We start from the raw sequence: 14,059 nt of genomic DNA on the forward strand, positions 1-14,059 counted from the left end.
TGCGATCGAGAATGCAGGGGAAGGAAACTTGTCAATTATGACTATGTTTATCTTTAACCCAAAATAAAATAAGTTGCCGTAAAATTAACCTTGGGTAATCCTCAAATTGATGCAAAAGGGTTACGGGCTGTCTTTGTCTCAAACTAACTCGGCAGCGTCAAATAACAGTTGAGGTAAGGATCGTCTCGGGGTGGGCGGGGGGGAGGGGGGGGTATTTTTTTTCTGTCTTCTTTTTTTTAGCTATATTTTTAATAACTTACACTTTTTCCCATTATTCTCTTAAAGCTTTTTTTGTCCGTTATTCTCTATTCTGTTCAGTGGCGGATCCAGAAATTTTCATAAGTGGGGGCCCACTGACTGCCTAAGAGGGGGCCCGCTCCAGTCACGCTTCAGTGATTCCCTATATAAGCAACCAATTTTTTCAAAAAAAGGGGGGCCCGGGCCCCCTCCCCCACCTAAATCCGCCTTTGCTGTTAATTCACATCCATACCCTCTTATGTGGACTTAAGGTGGTTTATTTTTTAGTTCTGGCAGAGACATAAGATACAATATATATGTCTCTGGTTCTGGTATTATGCGATTAGTCTTTCTCATGCAGTTTCATGAAATTAATGGTTTCATGCATATCAGCCAAGATTGTGCGTGAAATTTTAATAACCAATTCAACACTATATATTTATACACGTTATGTGAATTTTATTAAAATCGATGATGAACATGAATTTGACAGCTAGTGCCCCTTAAACAGGTAAAGTTCAATTAACAAATTCTGATCTACTGGCATTCAACACCAAATTACTTACTTGCTGTATATTGATAAATGTGATTGTATATTGTCAATATCTTCAGGGGCGGATGCAGGAATTTTCGAAAGGGGGGGGGGGGGTGCTAACCCAGGGCACCCAGGGCAAAGGGGGGGGGGGTGCAAAACATATGTCCCGATACAAATGCATTGATTGGCAAAAATAAAGGGGGGTGCGCACCCCCGGAACCCCCCCCCCCCCCCTGGATCCGCCACTGACCTTAACATCGTGAATACGTCATATGAGGTTTTGGCTATGTTTGATACGGGGTCACCGGTGGCGGCTTCGAAACAGAGAAAAAAAATCCAGGTAAAAAGTGTAGAAATTTGTTGTTGAAAACTTGAGTTGTAAATTCCTTAAAAAGTACTTAATTCCGTTCAACTACTAACATGTAAGTTCGATACGAAAATAGGATAAAATGCATCCGGAAAATTTGTGATCAGTAATTATTATTCGAATAGATGAAGAGCTCTTCATCTATTATGGGTATAAACAAAAACTGAACAAGAAAAGTATTAGTAAACAGACAGAAAGTCGTTGAATTTATTAATTATTTTACAATTGTTTAAATATATATAAGAGAATGTTTTAGGCGAATTTTCTTTAATTACAGATAAATGTATTTTATAGTTCAGGAAATGATTTATTCTTCTGGCGGCTTCAAATATTTTTTTATCAATAACTTATACACAAGGAGACATTTTTGACTTTTGACAGTATGAACCCCAGTTAATTAGCAAACACAAATTAAGAAACACAATCGTTTACAATTAAATTTTAAAACAGGCAAAAGGGGTTACATGTTAATGTCTGTGTCATTTTGGTCTTTTGTGGATAGTTGTCTCATTGGCAATCATACCACATCTTCTTTTTTTATATCCTAGTCTGACTTGTAATGTCCTGCATACACCCAGGAGATCCTGAACGGGTTTTAGACGTACCATTATTTTATATGCATATATTTGAAGCTGTTATTAATATATATGTGTGTATCAGACCAAATGACTTCCCAATTAGCAGAGGCGGATTTGATTTTTTCCAGCCCCCCCCCCCCCCCCCCCCCCCCCCCCCCACCACCATATCTTGATATGAAAATTTCTGGATCAACCATTACTTAGTTCTAGTTATCTTAGGTCCTAGTGTGATATAAAGCCAATGGGAATTGGTCTTTTTAAACACATCTTCATACATGCATACGTTTTCTAACGGGTTTGTTCAGGCAATATTGAAATTATGTTTACTCAATGCGCAGTTACTGAATAGATATAGGAAGATGTGGTGTGAGTGCCAATGAGACACCTCTCCATGCAAATAACAATTTAAAAAGTAAACCATTATAGGTTAAAGTACGGCCTTCAACACGGAGCCTTGGCTCACACCGAACAACAAGCTATAAAGGGCCCCAAAATTACTAGTGTAAAACCATTCAAACGGGAAAACCAACGGTCTAATCTATATAAAGTTTATATTTGCTACTTTTCTTCTTAATTTCATATAAATGATTTTTTGATTTTTTTCTTCGAAAAATTTGTGGTGTAGAAATAGGGAATAGACACAGATACCTAATCACATTTAACAATGTAATGTCATCAATCTGTATTACACGTAGACAGGATGTTCTCCAGAAAACTATACGTTATACACACTCGAGGGTACACGCACTGTCGTAATGGAAAATTATTGTATGTTATAATTACCTGTAATCAGCTTGGCAACAAATCAGACTGACCATGTCATTACAGTTCAAAAAGATTTTCCTCAAATCAAAATGGAATATTCATTTTTTCTTTAAAATTTTAAACTTTAAAAAGTAGACTTTGACAAAATTATGAAATAGAAAGAATTGAACAATTTAAAATCGTATTTAGCAAAAGACTCAGCTATAACACATGTGTTATAGTAGTCTCAGCTAATAGATATAATTTTACAACGATCCTAAAAAATATCCAAACAAACTGATAAAACAAACAAAAAAGACTGACACATACCAGTTTGCCAACTCAGTGTGCAAGGCAAGGGTGCTGGGTGAGGTGCTGGAACTCGGTGTGTAGAAATACCGCAAAGGACTTCTTAGTGCACTAAGAAGGCAAATTCCCAATCATCAAGTTCAATCAATCATCTCCAAATAACTATTGTCTTCTGATCGTTACTAATTGATTATAGTTAATGATATTTGTTGAATAAACATAACGGATTAGGGTGTTTTCATTTCAAGCTGATGAAAGAAAATTAAAAAAATGAATTTTGTGTTTACTTTGCCTTTTTTTTTATTTTGCTTTGAAGAAAATTGCAAAGTAAACTTTTTTTAAGAAGCCAGTTTTGAGATATAAATTGAGAAAATAATGCTTCTGAGATACCTCGAAAGGCATTTGAGAGTAAAACATGTTCTTCAAAACCAAGGCCGTAACTAGGCCTCTTATTTTAGTGAGGCAAAATAATTGAGCCGAGCGAAGCGAGGCGAAAATTTTTTTTGAGGGTATGAAATGAATGGTGCAAAATCCTGCATTCTAGGCATTTTTAGAGAGTTTGATAATGTTTTGAATTTGGACACTTTTTATATAATTTTTTCATATTTTAAGACTTTTACTAACATCAAATTTTTAACAACTTTATATTTTTATGTAAGATAATCATCCAAAAATCAATTTGAGTCTGCTGCCAGAACATAAAACAAACATCGATTCAGTAGAGTTTTCCAATTTTTTCTATGGCCGGTTCAGTTAAATCGTTTCAGAATCATCAGGGTCTGCTGATATCCTTATCGTGATGAACATGGAGCATGGCAAGACCGCACAATCTCTCGCCACTCATGCATGCTCTTTTCCAAGTTTATAGTCGTTTCAGGGCATTCTGTGTTTCTAAAGGTAGCACATTATCATCAACACAATGATCAATTTCTTCTTCCAATTCCTTCTCCATCAGCAATTCGGTAGCATCATCGGTAGTAACAGAATTGTTTGCAAAGGGGAATTAAGCTTTCCTGTAAGCACCATCTTACAGTCGCATTTACAAAATATTAAACTCGCTTTTATGCTGACATAGAGTAGACAAACTAGGGATATAATGAGGTAAGATACATGTATATGATTCTATCTATAAAGTAAGTATATATGATATGGGTACAGGGGAATTTGAATGGAGTTTTTGACGTTTACATGTAGGTCCGTAATTTCAAATTATTTCTGGAAATAGTCGATGGTATTTTAGTTCCAGAATCTATAAATTTAGGGATTAGGGGTTGGGGTGTCCGATCCCGAAACCCCGAATATAAGAAAACGAAATTCCGTAGTCCCGAATAAATAAAGACAAAATCCTGTGTTAAAGGTTCTACCATTCCTCAATAATATCAAATTGGAATATGGGATATTCTTTCAATTTTTAAGGTTAAAGAAACATTGATAAAAACTAATCAATGCATGTTTCATATTATTTATATTTTATTTATCTGTAAAGAGAAAGATTAAAGTTCGTGAAACGGAGAAATGAATACGCAGACAGGACTGCCCCCTTGCGATGCCCAGTTCTTGATTTGTCAAAAGTTGGTGAAACGGAGAAATGAATACGCAGACAGGACTGCCCCCTTGCAAAGCCATGTACTTGATTTGTCAGTCTACTTATCGTTTTTGGATTGTTCGAATTAAGAATTTATTTGCAATACTCAGACTCTGTTCACAAAAAAAATAGTTTATTCCTTCTTTACCTTCAGTGTCGCTTTTCCCTTTTCTGCAAGAGCCTGTTTTTAACCAGAGATCCAAGATGATTATCGTTACTATAGGTTAATGTAATCGAGAAACATCACCCGTTGAGATGCTGAGTTATATTCAGGAAGAATAGTTAAAAAGGAATGATGACAAGTTATAGAAATTAAGGTTGAGACAGAACAACAAATGACTATTATATTTATATATATGTATAAAAAAATATAATCAGTGTCGAAATTTTAGTGAGGCAATTGCCTCACTTGCCTCAAGGGTAGTTACCCGATTATAGAAGTGATACAGAAAGACTTCAAGAGGTAAATACCAAAAAGAGAACAATCATATTAATCTGTCTTCTATAAAAGTTACCTTTATTACGAATGTCATTAATTGATTTTTATTGTCATTCTCCGCCATATGTGTATTTTGTATAATTATAAAATTCAATTATGTTATTAATATAACACTGATGCATTTTAAAAATAATATAAACCGTATATTCTTTAAGGATCTACTTGGGTGAGGTTTTGGAATTCGTGTCAAATGACCCCAAGAGTGACTGGGGAAACGAAAGATGGTCACTTGGATTTCTCCCGACCGGAAGTAAAACGCTCGCTTAGGGGGGCGTCCGTTTGGCTGTGCGGAATGTATCAAGTTCGCAATCACGTCCGGTCAGAATAAGGACGTTAAATCCGATGCCTCGTGTAAAGAGGTAAAGAGAGTGCCACGCTCTTTGCACGTTAAGAACCCTTGCAACAACTATTTGAGGGGTCCGTAGGTGGCCTGTTGCAAGGCAAAATGTCTGCCCCTATCCAATATACCCTCGTTTTCCAGTGGCAGTCCAAATTTTCCCGACCATCATCCCGGGTGGCTTCTATTTTAACAAGACCTTCCTGTTATATATATTGTTAACTTGCTCTCGTTGAAAATGCATGAAATATTTGCCACTGGACGTAAATCAACCGACAATCAATCAATCGTGTCAAATGTTCGGACTCCTTGGTGTTTTTCCATACAATACAAGGTAAAACAATTTGCCCCATTTATTTTTTTCATATGAGACTTAATAGCTCATGAAAGGTCTTTGATCCTTTGATTTTCTTTCTTTTGTTTTGAGATCCAAATATATCAATGCAAAAATAAGGTTAAAGTCCGAGTCATCCTTTTCCCGCAATATTTTAAATCTCAAATATCTCGACTAGAAGGTCCATGACCTATCAATATTATTAGGTTATTTTATCCTTAACATATGCTCTAACATCTTATGGTATCAATTTTAAATTCTTGATTTATTGATTTTAACCTTACCTCACCTAAATGTATCTTTAAGCTGTATTGCTTCCAAATAAAACTCTTATAATCTTTTATTAGTATTTCGGTTGAACAAAATTACTGTTCTATAACTAAAATTTGGCCCAGATTTCAGATTTCAGAGGAGAAGCTTTTTGTAAGAGCTAACGACGACGGACGAAAAGTGAGTTACAATAAGAATAGAAAATACGTTAACACATAGATATGGCACGCCTGAACCACTTTTATAGATAATCCTAAATTATCTCAGATAAACCAGGATTTTCTCAGATAAACTAGGATTATCTCAATTTTTTACATTAAGCTCAGATAAACCGGGATTATCTCGATTTTTTCCAGATAATGCCGGTTTATCTCAGAATTTTCAGATAAACCGGGATTTTCTCCAGATAATGGATTTTCTATATTTTCTCAGATAAACTAGATTTTTTTCGAATTTGAATTAAGCTGAGATAATCTTAGTTTATCTGGGATAAACCGGGATTATCTGAGAAAATCCGGGATTATCTGAAAATTCTGAGAAAATTGATTATCTGAAAAAAGGAGCCAATAGAAAGTCACGACACATTGGAAGAAAATTTCATGGTCATAAGGGATAAGATATAGAGACCGTGGAGAATCTATACAGACAGAATAATGAAAGATAAGGCTCTTACGGGAAACGTTTTAGAACGTTTATTTTTTTCTAAATTTTATAAAAAATAGCAATCGATTTATTCAGGATGTACATGTATTACAAGTATATCGATATTAATGAAGATCAGTGGGAACTTGTCTTGAAAGTTTCTTTTAAGAGAATTTGAATGTAATATCCGGTTTTTTTTTTTTTTCCTTATGAAGAAAGTGAAATGTGTTACATAAATCTGACATCCGCACAAATAACTAGGACAAATAACTTTAATGTTGAAATAAGTTAAGCACAGTTGAAATACACCATTTAGAAGTCCTAAAGAGTTTCCTTTTAGAAAGTTATAATCTTAATTAAAAAAGATACCACGCTCCATTTTCTTTCCGCAATTTTCTCTATTAAAACAGTGAAATATGGTATCATACATTTTATTGCTTAAATATGCATTTTAGTGCTTATATTTTGTGTTTAGTAAATTGAAATTTAAAATTTTAAGTGTTTTTTTGTCAATTAGATGATCTAATCATGATGATTGCAAATACCCAATACCTGAAATATTTATTACCTTTATTACAACTTCATTATATTGTTTATTGGTTTGTTATTTAACGACACGTGCGACTGCCCAGTGCAATGTTAACCATTAAACAAACGCTGTTTGTACGGGTGTTTGATCGGTTCATTCTCATTTCTCCAACTTTAAAAAAATTATATGTAGTACAGGTAAAAAAAAGTTGGATAGATGAGAGGTAATCAAGAACAAAGTTTTTTTTAATTAGAGTATTGGTTGAAAAATAAGAGTGAAAATTATACCAGGATTAAAATTTCTGTAGTATTATTTAGCATAGCATGTTAAAATGTGCAACTGACATTTAATTTTCATCCTCGTTTAAATAGGTAGAATACTGCATCAGTGTAGTGATATACGTTGATCTGTCCTTGCTGTAGTCTATCCTAAGTTGGGTCAGTCTGTTGTCTGTGTAGGTTTAGGGGCGTTTCCATGATATTTAAAAGAGGGGGCAGAGAATGAAAAAAAAACGGCAGTGATTTTTCTCTGCCGAACTTCCTCCATTAATTGTCTATGGTTTGTTAAAATGATTGGACTGATCTTAAAAGCAGAAGACCAATAACGAGAAATTCCTAACATACGGTATTAGGCGTTACCAGACATTTCAATAGTCCTAGGCCAGGATTTTATGAATGAAAGGCGTAATTATGGTTGTCCTGGTAGAGGGTCCATGAGGAAGCTCAAAAGCTCCTGGGTTTCAACAATTAGCATCAAATTATGAAGAAGCTAGACTTATAAATATCTCTCTATTTTAGATTAGATTCTGGTTTCTTTGAACAATTATACATGATACAAGACAAACAAACACTGAAGTATAAAGTTCGTTCGTTTTAAATATTGTCGGATTTAATATGGAATACACGATTGAATATGGAAAATTGACTTTAATGTACAACAGTGCTAAATTAAAGCAATCGTGTCACTGTCTAGTTCCGATGGGTGGTATATGGTACATGAATAAATATGGTGCTTGAACTTGATGGCAAAATGTAGGTCGGATGATGTGACTAAGGTACCAACTAATGGATATTGAAACAATATGATACTACCAAAGGCTATCAAAATTGGGAAGTAAAAATGCTATACCAAATATTCATGTTACTAGTATAAATGTAAATTAACGCAGAACCTCAAATGAACAAATATTACTGATTTGTGGGTTTCTTCTGTATAAATGATGAAATATTTATTTATTATCTAAAATATACTATAAAACTTTATTTAAAAATAGTTTACTATCGCCTATTTTGTATATTTTTTTTTAAATAGTATAAAAACATACAGGAACAAATTTACTGTCAAATTTTAGAAAGACACCTTACTATAACTAAACAAACAACCCAATAATTAACAAAAATAAAAAGTTGGCTAAATGAGAATACCTTATTTTAAAAAGTTGGACAAATGAGAAGACACCGTTTGGTCGCCACATTTTGCATTGAATTAGATCTAAATTTTTTGCAACTTGTATATTTATTTTTGTTCTAAGAAAACATTTCGAACTCAGTGCAATCAGGAGGTCCTGGACGGTTTTAAGACTTTCTGGAAAATTATTACTTAAAATATTTGTTTGACTGTTAAATAAAATACATGTAAATTCATGGAGTGTCAGTGAGTTTTAATTTATTATACAAATGAGAGCCCAACTTTGGTAGTCCAGATTGAACACATTGGGCAATCGTATATATGCAATAAGGAACAGATGTATCCTCAAAATTATAATAAAATTTTATGAACTTTCCTGCTTTAATAAATCATTTTTAATACACTTTTAATGTAATACTATTTATAAATCAGTGTTTAAAAGTCACCAATATATGCTAATTAAGATTAAAACTTCATATAACATTGTAATACTTAATCTTGTAAAAAAAAAATCATTTAAAAATACTGTTTTAACTAAGATTAAAAGTGCATGTGTAATTGGGTCATTTCATGTGTTATTCACTCATTCGTGTTACGTATCTCTAGTACTTATCTATGGATAAGAGCTAACACTACCAAAAACAAATTCACTAGAAGTATTCGAAAAATTCTAGAAAAAACTACATCTAGGCTTATACTCTCATCACCAACTTATGTAGCAGATGTAACAATCATCATCCTATAAACGGAATACTTCCAATAGAAGCCCAACTTCATATTAGACTATTGAACAACACCTTTTGAGCAAGAAAACGAGTGGCGCTATGTTAAAAAATCTGAAACTATAAGGCTAAAAATTTGAAAAAAAGCGGGAAAAAGTGGGATTGGCCTATTTTATGGCTTCTAGGGAAAAACAATGAGGGGAGTCACCGGGTATAACTAAATATGTCTTGTAGAGGAGAAACAGTGGTGATAGACATACATAGTGGTGATAGATGTACAGAGTGGTGATAGATATACAGAGAAGTGTTAGATATTCAGAGGGGTGATAGATATTCAGAGGGGTGATAGATATATACAGTGGTGATAGACATACATAATGGTGATAGATGTACAGAGTGATGATAGATATTCAGATTGGTGATAGATATACAGAGAAGTGATATATTCAGAGGGGTGATAGATATTCAGAGGGGTGATAGATATATACAGTGGTGATAGACATACAGAGTGGTGATATATATACAGAGTGGTGGTATATGTACAGAGTGGTGATATATATTCAGATTGGTGATAGATATACAGAGAAGTGATTGATATACAGAGTGGTTATATTTATACAGAGTGATGATATATATACAAAGTGGTGACAGATATAGAGAAAGCTGATTGATATACATAGCGGTGTTAGATATTCACTGTGGTGATAGATATTCAGAGGGTAGATAGATATACAGATTGGTGATATGTGTACATAGTGGTGATAGATATACAGAGTGGTGATAGATATACACAGTGGTGATAGATATTCAGAGGGGTGATAGATTTTCAGAGTGGTGATAGATATTCAGAGGGATGATAGATATTCACAGGGGGTGATAGATATACAGAGTGATGATATATATATATACAAATTGGTGACAGATATAGAGAAAGCTGATGGATATACATAGTGGTGTTAGATATTCACTGTGGTGATAGATATTCAGAGGGTCGATAGATATACAGATTGGTGATAGGTGTACATAGTGGTGATAGATATACACAGTGGTGATAGATATACACAGTGGTGATAGATATTCAGAGGGGTGATAGATTTTCAGAGTGGTGATAGATATTCAGAGGGATGATATATATTCACAGGGGGTGATAGATATACAGAGTGATGATATATATATACAAATTGGTGACAGATATTGAGAATGCTGATGGATATACAGAGTGGTGATAGATATTCAGAGACTCAGAGTGGTGATATATATACAGAGGGGTGATAGATATTCAGAGGAGGGTGATAGATATACAGAGTGATGATATATATACAAAGTGGTGACAGATATTGAGAATGCTGATGAATATACAGAATGGTGATAGATATATAGAGTGGTGATGGATATTCAGATGGGTGATATATATACAGAGTGGTGAAAGATGTACAGAGTGGTGATAGAAATAAAGAGTGGTGACAGATATTCAGAGGGGTGGTAGTTATTCAGAGGAGTGATAAGTATTCAGAGGGGTGATAGATATACACAGTGGTTATAGACATACAGAGTGGTGATATATATACAGAGTGGTGATAGATGTACAGAGTGGTGATAGATATACAGATAAGTGTTAGATATTCAGAGGGGTATATATATTCAGAGGGGTGATAGGTATTCAGAGGGGTGATATATATATATACAGTGGTGATAGACATACATAGTGGTGATAGATGTACAGAGTGGTGATAGATATACATAGAGAAGTGTTAGATATTCAGAGGGGTGATAGATATATACAGTGGTGATAGACATACATAGTGGTGATAGATGTACAGAGTGGTGATAGATATTCAGATTGGTGATAGATAAATAGAGAAGTGATATATTCAGAGGGGTGATAGATATTCAGAGGGGTGATAGATATATACAGTGGTGATAGACATACAGAGTGGTGATATATATACAGAGTGGTGATATATGTACAGAGTGATGATATATATTCAGATTGGTGATAGATATACAGAGAAGTGATAGATATACAGAGTGGTTATATTTATACAGAGTGATGATATATATACAAAGTGGTGACAGATATAGAGAAAGCTGATGGATATACATAGTGGTGTTAGATATTCACTGTGGTGATAGATATTCAGAGGGTCGATAGATATACAGATTGGTGATAGGTGTACATAGTGGTGATAGATATACAGAGTTGTGATAGATATACACAGTGGTGATAGATATACACAGTGGTGATAGATATACACAGTGTAAGATATTCAGAGGGGTGATAGATATACAGAGAGGTGTAAGATATTCAGAGTGGTGATAGATACTCAGAGTGTCGATAGATATACAGAGTGGTAGTAGATATGCAGAGTGGTGATATATATACAGAGTGGTAATAGAGAAACTGAGTGATGTAAGATATTCAGAGTGGTGATATATATACAGAGTGGTGATAGATATTCAGAGGGATGATAGATATTCAGATAGATATTCAGAGGAGGGTGATAGATATACAGAGTTATGATATATATATAAGTGGTGACAGATATTGATAATGCTGATGAATATACAGAATGGTGATATATATACAGAGTGGTAGTAGATATACAGAGTGGTGATAAATATACAGAGTGGTGATAGATAAACAGAGAAGTGATAGATATACAGAGTGGTGATAGATATACATAGTGGTGATAGATATACAGAGTTGTGATAGATTTACAGAGTTGTGATAGATGTACAGAGTGGTGATAGATGTACAGAGTGGTGATAGATATTCAGATTGGTGAAAGATACACAGAGTGGTGATATATATTCAGAGGGTTGATAGATATACAAAGTGGTGATAGATGTACAGAGAGGGGATAGATGTATAGAATGGTGATATATATACAGAGCGGTGAAAGATATACAGAGTGGTGGAAGATTTTCCGAGGGTTAATAGATATTGAGAGGGTCGATAGATATACAGAGTAGTGGTATGTGTACAGAGTGGTGATACATATATAGAGTGATGATAGATGTACGGAGTGGTGATAGATATTCAAAGGAATGATAGATATACACAGTGGTGATAGACATACAGAGTGGGGATAGATATACAGAGTGGTGATAGTTGTACAGAGTGGTGAAAGATATTCAGATTGTTATAGATATACAGAGTGGTGTTAGATATACAGAGAAGTGATAGATATACAGAGTGGTTATATTTATACAGAGTGATGATATATATATACAAAGTGGTGACAGATATAGAGAAAGCTGATGGATATACAGAGTGGTGATAAGTATACAGATTGGTTTTAGATATTCACTGTGGTGATAGATATTCAGAGGGTCGATAGATATACAGATTGGTGATATGTGTACATAGTGGTGATAGATATACAGAGCGGTGATAGATATACAGAGTGGTGATAGATATTCAGAGGGATGATAGATATTCAGAGGGGGTGATAGATATACAGAGTGATGATATATATATACAAATTGGTGACAGATATTGAAAATGCTGATGGATATACAGAGTGGTGATAGATATACAGAGTGGTGATGGCTATTAAGATGGGTGATATATATGTACAGAGTTGTGATACATATACAGAGTGGTGATAGATGTACAGAGTGGTGATAGATATTCAGATTGGTGAAAGATACAGAGTGGTGATATATATTCAGAGGGTTGATATATATACAAAGTGGTGATAGATGTACAGAGAGGGGATAGATGTACAGAATGGTGATATATATACAGAGCGGTGAAAGATGTACAGAGTGGTGGAAGATTTTCCGAGGGTTAATAGATATTGAGACGGTCGATAGATATACAGAGTAGTGGTTTGGGTACAGAGTGGTGATACATATACAGAGTGATGATAGATGTACGGAGTGTTGATATATATACATAGTGGTGATAGATATTCAAAGGGATGATAGATATACACAGTGGTGATAGACATACAGAGTGGGGATAGATATACAGAGTGGTGATAGATATACATAGTGGTGATAGATATACAGAGTTGTGATAGATTTACAGAGTTGTGATACATGTACAGAGTGGTGATAGATGTACAGAGTGGTGATAGATATTCAGATTGGTGAAAGATACAGAGTGGTGATATATATTCAGAGGGTTGATAGATATACAAAGTGGTGATAGATGTACAGAGAGGGGATAGATGTACAGAATGGTGATATATATACAGAGCGGTGAAAGATGTACAGAGTGGTGGAAGATTTTCCGTGGGTTAATAGATATTGAGAGGGTCGATAGATATACAGAGTAGTGGTTTGTGTACAGAGTGGTGATACATATACAGAGTGATGATAGATGTACGGAGTGTTGATATATATACATAGTGGTGATAGATATTCAAAGGGATGATAGATATACACAGTGGGGATAGACATACAGAGTGGGGATAGATATACAGAGTGGTGATAGTTGTACAGAGTGGTGAAAGATATTCAGATTATTATAGATATACAGAGTGGTGTTAGATATACAGAGAAGTGATAGATATACAGATCGGTTATATGTATACAGAGTGATGATATATATATACAAAGTGGTGACAGATAAAGAGAAAGCTGATGGATATACAGAGTTTTGATAAGTATACAGATTGGTTTTAGATATTCACTGTGGTAATAGATATTCAGAGGGTCGATAGATATACAGATTGGTGATATGTGTACATAGTGGTGATAGATATACAGAGCGGTGATAGATATACAGAGTGGTGATAGATATTCAGAGGGATGATAGATATTCAGAGGGGGTGATAGATATACAGAGTGATGATATATATATACAAATTGGTGACAGATATTGAGAATGCTGATGGATATACAGAGTGGTGATGGCTATTAAGATGGGTGATATATATGTACAGAGTGGTGATAGATGTACAGAGTGGTGATAGATATACAGAGTGGTGATAGGTATTCAGAGGGGTGATAGA

The 14,059-nt window shown here is 34.4% G+C and overlaps 1 protein-coding gene across 1 annotated transcript; it reads right to left on the minus strand.

Annotated features, from left to right (window-relative positions):
- Window positions 1–10,585: 10,585 nt before the first annotated feature.
- LOC134699541 (uncharacterized) lies at window positions 10,586–13,532 on the minus strand (the record flags this gene model as incomplete). Its single annotated transcript, XM_063561134.1, has 2 exons — window positions 10,586–10,666; window positions 13,413–13,532. Coding segments are annotated over 2 exons (201 nt in total), but the record flags the coding sequence as incomplete, so codon positions are not given.
- Window positions 13,533–14,059: the final 527 nt, after the last annotated feature.

This window comes from Mytilus trossulus, unplaced genomic scaffold (assembly GCF_036588685.1).
Source record: "Mytilus trossulus isolate FHL-02 unplaced genomic scaffold, PNRI_Mtr1.1.1.hap1 h1tg000070l__unscaffolded, whole genome shotgun sequence".
Classification (NCBI taxonomy): Eukaryota; Metazoa; Mollusca; class Bivalvia; order Mytilida; family Mytilidae; genus Mytilus; species Mytilus trossulus.